Source organism: Myodes glareolus, chromosome 19, assembly GCF_982192425.1.
Source record: "Myodes glareolus chromosome 19, mMyoGla1.1, whole genome shotgun sequence".
Classification (NCBI taxonomy): domain Eukaryota; kingdom Metazoa; phylum Chordata; class Mammalia; order Rodentia; family Cricetidae; genus Myodes; species Myodes glareolus.
Genome location: NC_142044.1, coordinates 2,857,726 through 2,872,197, shown reverse-complemented (window position 1 = coordinate 2,872,197; position 14,472 = coordinate 2,857,726). Strand labels below are relative to the sequence as shown.

Genomic DNA, 14,472 nt, shown 5'->3' with positions numbered 1-14,472 from the left:
TAGAAGCAGGTCTCTTTACACAGTCCTGACTGACCTGGAACTCGCTATGTACCAGGCTGGCTTTGAACCCACAGTCTTGCACCACCAGGCCTGGCTGGCAACTGATATTTTTAATATCATTAAGTTTTCATGCAGATGAGCAAGAATAGACAAGAGCATTCACTGCGATATCACAAGGGAGAATATTTAAACAAATCAACAATAACTCCAGTCTATGGAAAGCACTTCAGTACCATATAAAATAAGATTATAAATGAGATTTTGATATAAAAATGAGTTGCCCATATGTACTGACATGTCCACATGTACTGGCAGATGTCCACATGTACTGATATGTTCACATGGATTGACATGTCCACGTTTACTGACGTGTCCATATATACTGACATGTCTACATATATTGACATGTCCACGTGCTCTGACATGTCCACGTGTACTGACATGTTCACATGTACTGACATGTCCACATGCATATGTATGACAGATACTATTTACTGAGAAACTAAGAAGTATATAGGAGATATATAGTATATAGGAGATTATTCTGTTACATCTCCTTCCACTTTTCTGTCTTCATACATGTCTCGACGCACAACCATCTACCACATTTATGGATGCTTGTGCTTATGAAAAAAGTACTGGGAAGATCTGCCTCCTAAAGAATACGTTACGAAAGTGAGGGCTTTTACTTTTTATTTTTTATATTCTTTTTCTTTACTTTGATTTTATTTATAGGAAGCAAATATTATTTTGATCATTTAAAATATCAGCAGTGTGCCTAAAAAGAGGTTGGCCTGCCATGTATAATTTTGATTTTTAAACACACTAAAAATTAATGTTTAATGTTTAATTAAAAATTAATTTAATCATTAATGTTAATCAGAAAAAAAAAACATGAGAAGTATTCCCCTATGTTATTTTCATTTTGTCAAGCTCTTTCGGGCCTACTTATCTGGAAGTGACCTTGGTCTTCGTAGCTAAGCACATTAGGATAAAACCAGCACAGTTAGAGCACAGTTTGTAGCGTAGGGATGAGCTAACGCGCTGAGCAAGGTGTTCCCAAGCTTTGAGGAAGCTCAAATCTCCTTTGACTCAAAGGAGACTCCAGTTCTCTCTCCGTAACCAGGTGAAGTGACATCTGACTTACTGATATTATTACCACATTTTCTCTTTACCACAGTCAAGGTATTGTAGCCTGCAGTCACTTCCTTTGTATTCTGTGGGTGCACAGCAAAACCAACTGATCCTAGCAGCCTTCAGCAGAAGATGCCAAGCAGTGAGAATTTTGAGTGAATGAAACTGGGACATCTCCCATGCTTAGGAGAGGAGCTGACATCCAAGCTTTAGAATCAGGGGTAACTCTGGGAATCTAGCAAGAAAGGCCAGCTTCCCTTCCCCTGATCTGTGTCTGTCACAAAGGCTCAGGTCATGGTATGAGCCTGATACTGAACCTGCCTAGCAGGCAGGGCCCAGGCTTCAGCCGCAGCATTGCTTTGTCTTACAGGCCTGGCCTCTTTAGGTGAGCTGCTAGGAATAAAAGACACACAACATAGATCTGGCAGAGTAGTTCCCCAGGAAAGGGAGATATTATATACAACCAGAAACTCCCAAATGCTGCTGTTCCTTGGTATCCAGAGAGGACCCACCGGACACTAAAAACCTGAAGATGCTGAAGCCCCTTCTATAAAATGAGGCTGTATATGCATATAATTACATATACTTCTCCATATACTTTATTTCATCATTAGATTACTTAAAATCATAATACAATAAAAATGTTAAATCAATCTGGAAAAACAAATACAAGGGGAAGATGCCTGTACATGCTCAGTACAGGTACAGTTTCCTTATTTGGATATTTTGCATCTGAGGTTAGTTGAATCCATAGCTGAAGAACCAGCGGGCATAGAAGGCAGCGATACCTTCTGTGAATTATGGGTGGCTCCTAAAAATCACTTATAGGAAATGTAAGATGGTTAGAAGATGGCACAACACCTGTGAGGCCATCACTAACTCTACAGCTTCCATTCTTACACAAGCTGAAGTGACTGTCACCTGTGTTTGGAGTAGTGCCATTTGGTGACAGGGCAGCCGGAGAACCCACCCAGGAGAACTCGCCCATAATGCGGAGTGCAGGGTTTTACTTCATGGTCTGAGTCTCATCCTCCTGAGTGACACTCTCCTACCTAACCTGACCTTTGCTTCATTCCTTAAGCTGTTAAAATAATAAATAATTCAAACTTTAGCTCTCCTGAATGTGTTGCTAAAATAATTGATTATGCTTTTAGATACGGATGAAAGACATAGCGGATGAGCTTTTACTGCAGAAGCATGACAGGAAAATTGGAGTTTGGAAGGCAAGTAATTGTATTCTCTCTCTTATAAATACTACTCTGTCACAGTAGCACACACACTCATACTCATCCACACTCATGTGCATGTACATGCATATGCGCACTCTCATACACGTACATACATACTAACAATTTTCATACACACACTCACTCACGCTCTCATATGTATTCTCACACACGCACATATACACACTCATGCCATCATATAGTCACACACATATCCTCTCTCTCCATCACATGCACACACACACACACACACACTCCTTGCTCCTGATCCTCATTGTCTAAACCTCCGACTGATGCCCAGTTGGGCTCGTGCTGGCACATGGAACTTGGGGAAAAGCGTGACTCTGCAGAGCTCCCGATCTTTCAACTGTGGAGCACATGAATGGCCTTAAATGTGTGCTTTTCACTTGAGGCCCTAGGTCTGGTCCCCAACACTGGGGTGGATGGAAATATATGTATTTAATTGTGTGTGTCCTGGACGTGTTGAACAAGCTGTTCTTGCGCTATGTGGTAGTTTAATACCAGGAGAATGGATCACACAGAATGAACAGGTCACGTGAAGCACAGCCAGCTGGTTAAATCGTCTTTCATTACTCCTGTACTGGGAATCTCAGCTTAGCTAGAAAGTAACTGTGGCAATCGTAATTTTGGAGATTATTAAGATCTCTGTAATGCAAAGCAATAGACGATGGCTCATTTTGCTTCTTAACAAGTCTGATGAGCACAGTCCTGTTGGTGAGTCTATAGCTCCTGAGGATTTGTCCTATAAGGTCATGAAAAGTGAGACCCAGGTGACCCCTCCAAATTAGCGAGCGAAGAAAAAGGTTTAGCCTTGCGTTGGAAGAATGCACGTCTCCATCAGGAAGCCGTTTTCTGAGGCATCCTCTTGAAAGTAGGCGCTCTTTTGAAAGGCTTGTTTTTGTTACATTTTTATTGAAATACCAAGTATAGTGAGCTTATAGTTTATATTATTATGAATTATATTTTGCATTATTTTCTATTTATTTAAATTACAGGTTTTCTTTAAATGGCTAAGTTTTAGTATCTTAAGAAGCAGGTCTTAAAACAGTCTTTGTTGAGTGGGTTTTAAATAAACATCCCACTTTAATCCATAGTTGCTCCTATTTATAGGGCTGTAATCTTAATATGGACCAGATGTTGAGAGTCTTGAGTTTTTGTCCAGAGAACATGGCATGTGCCTCACTAAATGGTGATAGGCATCTATGTCCCGTGTCTGGGTTAATGGCACCGCCACTCACCCAGACTGCCCGGGGTTACTGCCACCTCTCAGTTCCAGTTCAAGGCCCTGCTCCGTCCAGACCGCCCCTCTCCAGGCGGAATTAATTACTCTTTCCTTGGTGTTCCCAGGTCAATTCTTGAAAAAAATCTCTCAAACATTTGTATGGATGGTCACATGTGATTTGTTCCAAGGAACTTATTTAGTCCTTGTCAGTGATGACATTTAGTCACTGGGACAGACTGTGCGTCCTGCTACAGCATTGCCTTAGAGGGATGCTTCCTGTATGGCTGTCTACCACCATCAGCTCTGGCGAATTCCAGCAGGATTGAAATCTATTTTCAATATGTAAAATTTATAAATTTAATAAATCTATGTTTTTTTTAATCTGAAAGAGTAAAATAGGTTGAGGATGTGACTTTAAATGAGCAAAATATTTTTAAAAGTTTATTTTAAAATCGTTACAATAGAAAATGAATGTAGATAAAATACCCTTAAGCCTTATTAAAGCATCACGGGTGCTTCTAGATTTTGTATAATGTAAAGTAAATCTTCAGTCAGAAGAATTTCACTATTTAAAAAAATCCCAGCACTCAGGAGGCAGAGGCAGGTGAACCTCTGTGAAGTTCCAGTCTAGCCTGGACTACATGGTGATACTCTGTGTCAAAACAACAAAAAGAATTATTAGTTGTCCTGAGCAAAGTTCAGTGGTAGAGCAATGCCTTGCATACACAAGGCCCTGGCTTCCATTGCTATCAGCACACTAATATATTTAATAAGCAATAATTGTTAATTACTGCTATGAATTATTATAATTATTCCTTAGAATTCATAGTTTAGTAAAATGATTTAAAAGCATGTCATATAAAAAACATGATCTTACCAGGATAGAGTTGGAATTAGTTTAAATTTTCAACTTAAATTATAGAATTATTGGATTTTCCTTAAAAATACTGTAATCCCAAAGAGTAAAAGAAATAATTAAAAATGATGCAGTTATGTGGTAAGTCCTAATGGAGCCACATCACCACAGCATTGCGGTTACTGTTCTCTTTCCCCCACTGGTCCCAAACCATAAAGGCTATTAGAATGTTTTAACAATGTAGTTACATGTAAAGGCTATTAGAATGTTTTAACAATGTAATTACATGTAAAGGCTATTAGAATGTTTTAACAATGTAGTTACATGTAAAGGCTATTAGAATGTTTTAACAATGTAGTTACATATGCATCACTCAGTAATTTTTTCCTTCTAGTTTCTAAAACTAATGGATCCATTAAAAAGACAAAGGTAGAGAGTCAGAGGGCAAAGCTGTCAGAGTCTATTATATTCATACCACAAATTTCAGTAGCCAAATCAAAAGAAATAGAAGTTGGTGGTTTTGGTCTAATTAACGACTTGATTGCTACTTTTGGAACATGTCTGATTGCCTGTATTGTTTGGACAGCCTGTGGCAAGTAAGTGGATATCTTCATCCTGTGAGATTATTGCTTTCCGTAAAGCATTATTGAATCCAGTCATTGCAAGGCAATTTCAACGATTTGTGGCCCTGAAAGGAGATTTATTGGAAAATGGAGTACTTTTTTGGCAAGAAGTACAAAAGTTTAAGGTATTGTATTGGGAACTGGAGAAACCACTTTTGTTTGAAGAGATGGTGCATTAAGATAACAGATGCATATGGATTTGTATAATATATCTCAGTATTGCCAGCTCCCTTTGTGTGAATGTCTAAATATTGGCATACGTACTGTCCGCTGTCTAGAGGCACCTCTTGCTGTAATGAAGAGTCAGAGTGAGCCCCCATGATAGTATTTGTGCTTTCGAAACATGCAACATGGCCTAGTTAGTACATTTCTCTCTATCACATGCATCTACAAATGCACCACACATTTTTCCTGGAGACATTCTTAATTGATATAACCATATAACAAAGACCTTTTTACAAGAATTCTTCCTAATCAAGTGTACAGTGATAATAACCAAAAATACTGGTTTACAGGTGAACTGGCAGGGACAAGGAAAGTTCTGCGAGAAACAGTGGCCACATTCAGAGCCAAAAAAGTGAAAGGATTGGGGTTAGGTGCAAAGGCAGCTTGGTTTCAGGCTTGGAAGTTTCCGTAGACTCCTTTATTCTCTGCCTTGGATAAGAGAAGACGGCCTTCTTTGTTTTGCTATCTAGATGTGCCTGAGCGGTATTTAGCCCCTCCTAAATACTTCCAGGGGTATGGGCTGGTTTCCTAACAAGCACCTTGTTCTATCTCACTGCAGAAGTGTGGGGAAAGAACACACTTAGTTGAGATAATGGCCTCTGTCGGCTCCTGCATGTGTCTCGAGCAGCACTAACCCACAAGATAATGGCTTCTGTCGGCTCCTGCATGTGTCTCGAGCAGCACTAACGAGTGGCTCAGTGAGCAGCAGTTTAACCAAATCCACGTTTTCTTTCTTCTTGATTAGTTTTGTTGTTTTCCTTATTCTCCGTTTTAATGTCTCTTCTGCAATATAGCTTCAAAGTTGAGGTGATATTCCTCCTTCAACTTCGTTGTGACTCAAATAAGAATGACCCCCGTAGGCTCACACATTTGAGTGGCTGGTCATCAGGGAGTTACACTTGAGAAGGGTTAGTGACCTGCTGGAGTAAGAATGACCTTGTTGGAGAAAGTGTGCCACTGGGAGTGAGGTTTCAAAATCCCATGCCAGGTCCAGGGTCCTCTCTCTCCTCTCTCTCTCTCTCTCTCTCTCTGTCTGAGGATCAGGCTATAGCTCTTAGCCACTGCTCCAGTGCCTGCCTTCATGCTGCCATTTCCCACACCATGATGATAACGGACTAAACCTCTGAAACGATAAGCAAGCCCCCAATTAATGTTTTCTTTCACAAGAGTTGCCTTGCTCGTGGAGTCTCTTCATAGCAGTAGAGCACTGACTAAGACAGAAACTGGTACCAGGAGAGGGGTATTGCTGTGACAGGTCTGACCATTCTGCTGGTTGGCTGAATGTAGACTTCAGAACTTTGGATCATGGAAGTAGTTTAATGCTATAAATTGGGACCTAATGTTCTTACTGGTAGGAGCATGGAAGACAGTGGTGCTGAGAGCAATGTAGATTGTAAAGCCCCATTCAAGAGCTTTCGCAACAGAAGAATATTAGCAAGTGTCCTAGACACTATTTTTGTGATATTTTGGCTAAGAATATAGCTGCTTTCTGCCCTTGCCCCATCCCCCCAAAATCTGCCTTAGACTAAATTGAAGAGTTTTGGATTAATGAACGGCATTGGCAGAACAGATTTAAAGACAGCCTACTACTGACGGTGTCATGTGATTATTAGTGGCCAGCCTTACGTAGATTTATAATGAACAGGAGCACCAGGAAGTATCACATCAGCCTGACTTGTGAATTCCAGAGGGAAGTTTGAGAGACGCTTAAAGATTCAGGGTCATTTGCTACTTGGAGTTCAGGATCTGTGGTTCTGGTCAGCTAGGGCTAAGGAGTCAGCTGTGATTAATGAGAAACCAAAACCACTGAAGCAAAGGCTTTGCTTTACTGGGACAGCTGATGCTGGTCAACTGGACCTAAACAATTAGGGGTGATTAAGAAAAGACCAGCATCATTGAGGAAGAATCTTCTGGGAAGTATTTCCTCAGAGTCAGCACACAGAAGCGGTGTCTTTGTGCTGGCAGTCGAACCTGGTAGTGTCCGAGTCACCCAGGTGGTACTGGCTTTAAAGGCATGAAAGGGGTCCTAGGGAGCAACTGAGGTTTGGCACTGTGTGCCAGCTGGAGTCCCTGTAAAGGAGGCTATTGGTGAACCTGCAGCCGTTTCCGACAGCAGATTCCAGCATTTTGGAGACGGCGCTATCACAGGATGACCACCAAGAACGGCAGTGGGTACAGAGTGGTGCCAGCGGGAACTTTAAAGGCAAGCGGTGGGCGCCGCAGAGAGCGGATCTGGAGAAGTGACTCGAGTCCTTGGTGGGAGCTCAGAAGATCATGAGTGAATTCCAGATAACTGGATGTCGGGTTATTTACACTCTTGGAATTTGGTTTTGCTTTAGTCAGACTGTGACTGTGCCCGGTTCTTCCACCTTGAACTAAGAAAGTATTTAATTTAATTTTAATTTGATAGGCACCCACAGTCGAAAGACTGAATTTTAAAAGATTTTGGAGTTTAAAAAGACTGGCTATTTTAAAGAGACTGAATTTTTAGGTGCTTGAAATTTTGAGTACTGTGGGTCTTTTAAAATTTGGGATATTTTATACTGTGATATTTTTATTAATGTGAGATCTTGGGGATGAATATTGTCTTAGTGAGGGTTTTATTGCTGAGAAGAGATGCTATGACCACAACAACTCTTACAGAAAACATTTAATTGGTGTGGCTCGCGTACGATTTCAGAGGTCTAGCCCATTAGCATCGTGTCAGGGAGAATGGCAGTGTGCAGGCAGATGTGGTGCTGGAACTGAGAGTCCTACATCTTGCAGGCAACAGGAAGTCAACTGTCTGACTAGGCATGGCTTGAGCATATATGAGACCTCAAAGCCCACCTCGCTAATAACACACTTCCTCCAACAAGACCACACCTAGTCCAACAAGGCCACACCTCCTAATAGTGCCACTCCCTTTGGGGGCCATTTTCTTTCAAACCACCACAAGTAAGAAAGGAAAAGCTTAATAGTGGTGTGTTTGTGTGCCAGGCTGACAAGGTGTCAGCTGGGCTGGCTGGCTTGATGTCAGCTTGACAAAGCTAGAGTCACGAGAGAGGAGAGAACTTGAATTGAGAAAGTTCTCCAACATCAGGCTGTATGCAAGCTTGTAGAGCATTTTCTTAATTACCGGCTGATGGTGGAGGGCCCAGTCCATGTGTGCGGTGCCATCCTTGGGATGGTGGTCCTGTTTTTTGTAAGAGAGCAAGCTAAGCAAGCTATGGGGAGCAAGCCAGTAAGTAATAGCCCTCTATAGACTCTACATCAGCTGCTGGCTCCAGGTTTCTGCCCGGACTTCCTTCAGTCATGAACAGCAATGTGGAAGTGTAAGCCAAATAAACCCCTTCCTTCCCAAGTTGCTTTTTGGTCATGGTGTTTCATCAGAGCAATAACAGCCCTAACTGGGACAAACTCCTAGGGTTCTGGCATTACAGTTATATGTTATCACACCTTGCCAGCTGTGAACTTCATATCTGTGTTATGACTTTTTGTCCCTATGACCAAAGTACTGGAGAGAACAATTTAGAGAGAGGAGGGCCTCATTTGGGCTCAGGATTCAGACATTCAGGCAGGCCCTCATGTCCATTTGAAGACACTGTGGCAGACAGGAAGCAGAGAAAGGGAAACAGGAAGGAAAATAGAGGAGAGAGTAGCCCAGTGACAGGTCCCGTGACCTGCTTCCTCCAGGCAGGCTCCATCCTCAGCACCTCCCAGTAATGGCTTTATGCTCTGGATCCACAAAGCAGCTGTCCTCAGGATCTAAGCATCTTTGGGATAACAGTTACAGGCACACCCAGAGCTCTACTGTAGCAATCCCTTTGGTGTTCTCGATTCAGTCAAACTGGCAAAAATCATCACAAGGACTAAATTTCCTCATCCAAAAAGCTTAGCTATCCAGTGTGCCAGGCATTATGCTTGATTATAGGAGTGAAAAGGTGAGTAGTGTGCCCCTCCCTTCCTCGGGGCAGTGGCACCTGTGGAAACCAATAGAAAGGAGTGTTAGTTATGAGCGTGTTCTGACGAGGTGAAGGTGACAGTTGAGAAGCAGGGTGGTGAGTTAGGAAGGGCTCGCACAAGTGTTGGTTGGCATCTGTATTAGGTCTTGAGGGAGTGTGACCATAGGAAGGCATTCTACCCGGAAATGTCGTACTGGACTAACTCTTTTTTTTTTTTTAAATATTTATTTATTTTATTTATTTATTATGTATACAATATTCTTTCTGCATGTATACCTGGAGGCCAGAAGAGGGCACCAGACCTCATTACAGATGGTTGTGAGCCACCATATGGTTGCTGGGAATTGAACTCAGGACCTTTGGAAGAGCAGGCAATGCTCTTAACCGCTGAGCCATCTCTCCAGCCCCCTGGACTAACTCTTAAATAGCTTACTTTAAAACTTGTTTGGAGGTCCAAACAGGGAGTGCAAATAATCATAGACCCTTCGTGAAAGAGTGGTCATCTTCTACAATGGACCCTGCAGCTCTGGGAGAGACACATGGGGTGACCATGGAGGAATGGGCCTCCCACCCAGACAGATTGCCTTGACTCCCATGACTTACTCATACTGTTTCCCATCTGCCAGGGTCCTTTTATTGCTTCTCTCATGATCATGGGATCATTATTCACAAGAATCCCTTGATATCAAGGGTGTTATAGTTAGCATTTTACAGGTGAAGATGTTAAAACACAGAAAAGCTAAGAAACTTCCAATAGGAGGTAGCTCGTGAAGTGATAGAGTGTGATGTCAACCAAGTCGTTGTGTCTCTGACCTCTGTGTCATAAGCCACAGAGCTGTGCTGTTTCCTAGTAATGGCACTGGACATAGGCAAAGAGACAGCTCAGGTAATCTTGGTCAAACAGTGTTCTGGATTGTGAAAAATCAGAAAGAACCAAGTCTACAACAGGATATTGGCTACTTAATTTAGACATTGATTCATTGCTACAGTCAATAAAGATTGTTTAGGAGAATGATTATTGATGTAAATATTTATCTATTGATTATCTATTGAAAGCTAGTTCCTGAGCAACTATGTGACTTCATATAAAATTTGTGTTCATGGAAGTATTTGTAGGAAAAAAATGGAAGGATATATTCCAATCTCTCAAGTTTTTCTTGACTCCATCCCTTGACACAAGGGCTAAGGTGAATGCTAAGTAAACAACAATGACCAAATAGTGTTCCCTCTCTAAAGAGAGACAGAAGAGGGGGTGAACAAGACACGTTCAAGGCCCCGAATATTAGGGAAGAGGGTAAGATGGCATCTCTATTGGCTGAAGGAGTCACAGAAAGCTTACTAGAGGGAAGCATTCTTAACCCTAGTAACGGGTGAGAGTTAACAAGGCAAGAGCCTTTAATCCCAGCACTCAGGAGGCAGAGGCAGGTGGGTCTCTGTGAGTTCGAGGCCAGCCTGCTCTACAGAGCGAGTTCCAGGATGGCCAGGGTTATATAGTAACATCATGTCTTGGGAAAAAAAAAAGAAATTAGGAAAAAATATCAGTTATGATTCTAAGTTCTATCCCGTTAGTCATAATTAATAGTCTGTAACATTGCAAATTTGTTTTGACCTCACAAGTTTAAATTCCATAATTATAATCAAGTTCATCAATGATTCTATAATGATCCTACAAGTGAACAGTGAGTATTTGAAATACACCAGACTTAGGCTGTGCAAACAGACGTTTTCTGAGTTGATGCTAAATTGAGTGGTCATGCTGCCTAAAATGGAGTATTAATATTAAGCTTTTTTTCTAGATAACATATGGTAAACCCTATATAAAAGTTTCACATGACTGGTGCCAAAAGTTTTCTTTCTTTAATATCCAAACACATCTCTTATAGTAACTGGTGTTTGTTGGGTACTTAGTCAGTGTTAGCTCATTTCTGGCCTAGAAGAAGTTTCCAAATTTGTTTGCTTTCAGCTGATTTACAGAGCAAAATTTTTGACATAAAAATGCTGTAATTCAAGCCAAGCTATCTATTAAAAAATACTGTCTCCGACTCCGACTTTAAAACTAGAACATTTTAATGTACTACTATGACTTTTAAAATCCCTCTAAAAGGAATGATGTGATGACGTTATGGCCGAGACATGAAAGGACCCCCAGGGGCTCACTGGCACTGGTAAATACGTGGTGGCCAGCTGGAGGCACTGTTTTGCAAAGTAGAGGTAGGGCCTCGCTAAGGACGGGTCATGACATCATGAAATCGAAGGACATTTGCCTCAACCCAGTCTCTCCCTCCCTCTTGCTTCCCAGAAGCCATCCAGTCGAGGGCTGTGGTCTTGAACCTCTGGAGCTGTACACTGAGTTTGAAAGACCCCCAGAGGGTGTCTTAAACACTTGGAGACCCTCGCCCAAGAACCAAGTCCGAGACACTGGATGCAAGAGGCACTTTTTATTGTTCACAGCACCTGTGGGTGCTGCAGTCATGTGGAGGACTGAGCACCCCGGGCTGGGTTTTGGGGCAGATTATATGGGGTTGGGGTAGGCAGAAGCAAGCGTACAAAAGCAGATGCATGGTTACAGGGGTCTCATTGGTCAATTTTAATGAGGCCATGAGGTCATGTCTAAGACAGGTGTCGGCTTTCTGCTGGGTGCCTGACAGTTTGGGGGCTTTTTGACAGTTTGGGGACTTTCCATTCCTCTCCCTTAATCTTGTTCATGTGGGTGGCATAACTCCTGGTGTCTAGCCGCAGGCATCCTGTTATGCAGACTCGACAATAACATCTGTGTCTTTGTTATGAGCCCCAAGACCTTGTTATGAGCCCCCAATTCTTGGTTCAAGCCTTGCTTATAATGACGTTACAGCAACTAAACAGCCAGGTGGGGGTATTCCAAGTTGAGGACACACACACACACACACACACACACACACACACACACACACGAGTTGCTTTCCCTTGTACTTGCTCACAATGCTGGAACTGTAAGGATGTTCTTGTTTCGCAGCAGCAGGCAGACTTGCTGGTCTTGTAGAGGCAGAAGACAAGATGGAAAGCTTTCGTATCCACCTGTAACTGGGTAGGTTACTGTCACAGTAGGACACTGTCACAGCATTTGGGCAATAGGCTTTCACATGTCTCCTCCAGGGACAGCGGGCCTCGTGCACCACATAAGTGTTAACGAGTCAGACTTGCCTAGGGAAACAAGTGATAGAAGTAAATGAAAGCAAGGCGCGTGCACCGAAGCACCAGGCTCCCCGGGTCTAAAAGAAAGGATTTTAAAAAATAGCTCTGACACGTCGCCTTGCCCTTCCAAGCCCAAGCTAAGCGGTAAATGCTGTAAAGTGCTCTGAAAAAGCCTCAATCCCATCCTGCTTTGCGGCTCCTGCTTCCTGTCCAGGATTTGTGCCACTCACATTGTAGTGAGGCCATCATCCAGAAGAAGATCACAACCATCATCAACTGCTTCATCAACTCCTGCATCCCCCCAGCTCTGCAGATTGATATTCCAGTTGAGCAGGCCCAGAAGATAATTGAACACAGGAAGGAGTTGGGACCGTACGTGTTCCGAGAGGCACAGGTAAGAGCTGGAGGCGCCGGCCGAGCGTGTGTTGAAGTACACCAGTAGTCAAGGTATTCTTTAAAGGTCTTCCCTTGCTCATGTATGGCAAGATTTTAATCTCCCTGGTACTGGGATTTGCTCTCTTTAATGTGGATATCTTTTGCCTACATCATTAATATATAATAAATATACAAAGCTAGTAACTTTTATACTGTTGTTGATAATGCCATAAATAAAACTAAATAATATACTTTGACTTTTCACAGTTACTATTTTTATCTACGATCTGTAAAAATGCTCCAGGTAATTCCTCCATCTTTTCTCGCCATTCATATTCCCTTTTAAAGTATCCACTACCACAAAAATGTGTAAAATACATGTGTCTTAAAATTTGTATATTTTTAAAGCTTGAAATATTCACATAGCTCATAAAATAAGTGAGAGGAGATTTAAGCGCTCAGCCAGCATAAAGTACATACACTCACGAAAGAAACTCAGGCCTCTTTTAACCTGCTCAAGTTACTTCTTTTTAAGATAAATAATAGAAAACATTGACTCGGTGGGCATAATTTATTTGCATTTTGAAAACCCTTTTAGTGATGTTGTTCCTAAAAAATGATTAAGAAAAATAAGTTATAATAGGGGTAATGAGGAAGGCCATGTCACAAACTAAGTGACAGGAAACAGATCTGGGGAGTGATTGCCCGGAGCATGGAAAAAGGCCATTATCCCTCAGCATTCCTTTGTAAGCTATCTGTGTTCAAGTCCTCCAGGGGACTGGAAGGAGACTCACAGTCCAAATTATGCATTAGAACAGGCAGCGGGGCGATTGAGGATGTGCAAGAGAGAAACAGAAAGCACGGCACCCAAACTGTAGCATCTGCTGAGATGGCCTCACCTTGTTGTCTTGGCAAACCAGAACCTCAGGTCTGGGCGTAGATGTCCAGAGTGGGACCGGTGTACTCAGGCTTACCACGTCTATCTGATTACCTAAAGTGGAGCCATAGAGGTAGCTTAGAACACCCGAAATACTGAATCTTCACCTGAGGTCCTCTTTCCTGTTTACCGGAGCCCCAGGTCTGGTCGCCATTCATACGTCCTTCCTCTCTCTCACTCCCTTAACCCCACACTCGATCAGTCATTAAAAGTCAGTCGTGTATCTCCTTGTTGTGAGGGTCTATCTATTTTTCTTCACCTCTATGTCACTTCAGGTCTGCAAAGCCTATTAACTATTACCTATTACCATAGTTCCCGTCTCTGGCTCACTCCAACCAACTCGCTGGAAGCAAAGTACTTTTTCTCAAAATGGCGTCTGATCATGCTACCCTCTGTTTAAGATGCTTTGCTGTCCCCCGCTGCCCACAGAGAGAAGTCAGCTTGCTACACACCCAGAGCCGCATCCCTCACCACTTCTGTTCCCTCTTCCTGGGGTCGCTGAAATAATCGACCTTTTCCGCCTTTAGCCCTGAGTTCACGCAGGTCCATCTTCTCTGCCTTGTGTTTCTCTGTCCTGACTTAAAACACTGAGCCCAAGGTTTCCCCATCTGCTAGCAGTGAGCAACGTAGTCCTACATTGATTAATATATCTTAGAATTTGGTCATTTTTAAGGTGCTGCAGGTACAGGGGAATGTGTACTAATTGAGGCCAGCTTGGTCTAAGAGAGAGTTCAAGAC

General features: G+C 42.4%; 1 protein-coding gene and 1 long non-coding RNA gene across 8 annotated transcripts in view; one reads left to right on the top strand and one right to left on the bottom strand.

The window, feature by feature from the left end:
• The window catches only part of Rgs22 (regulator of G protein signaling 22), a 98,771-nt gene that overhangs the window by 76,364 nt on the left and 7,935 nt on the right, over positions 1 to 14,472 (top strand). For all 7 annotated transcript variants that reach the window (XM_048457326.3, XM_048457327.3, XM_085679110.2 and 4 more), the window contains 3 exons: positions 2,289 to 2,357; positions 5,046 to 5,207; positions 12,637 to 12,816. In XM_048457326.3, the coding sequence (XP_048313283.3) occupies positions 2,289 to 2,357; positions 5,046 to 5,207; positions 12,637 to 12,816 (411 nt within the window). The remainder of the gene's footprint in view (positions 1 to 2,288; positions 2,358 to 5,045; positions 5,208 to 12,636; positions 12,817 to 14,472) is intronic.
• LOC146891134 (uncharacterized) lies at positions 11,675 to 14,023 on the bottom strand. Its single transcript, XR_014998118.2, has 2 exons — positions 13,697 to 14,023; positions 11,675 to 12,431 (listed from the first exon to the last, which is right to left on the bottom strand). It is a non-coding gene; the product is annotated as an uncharacterized LOC146891134 (long non-coding RNA).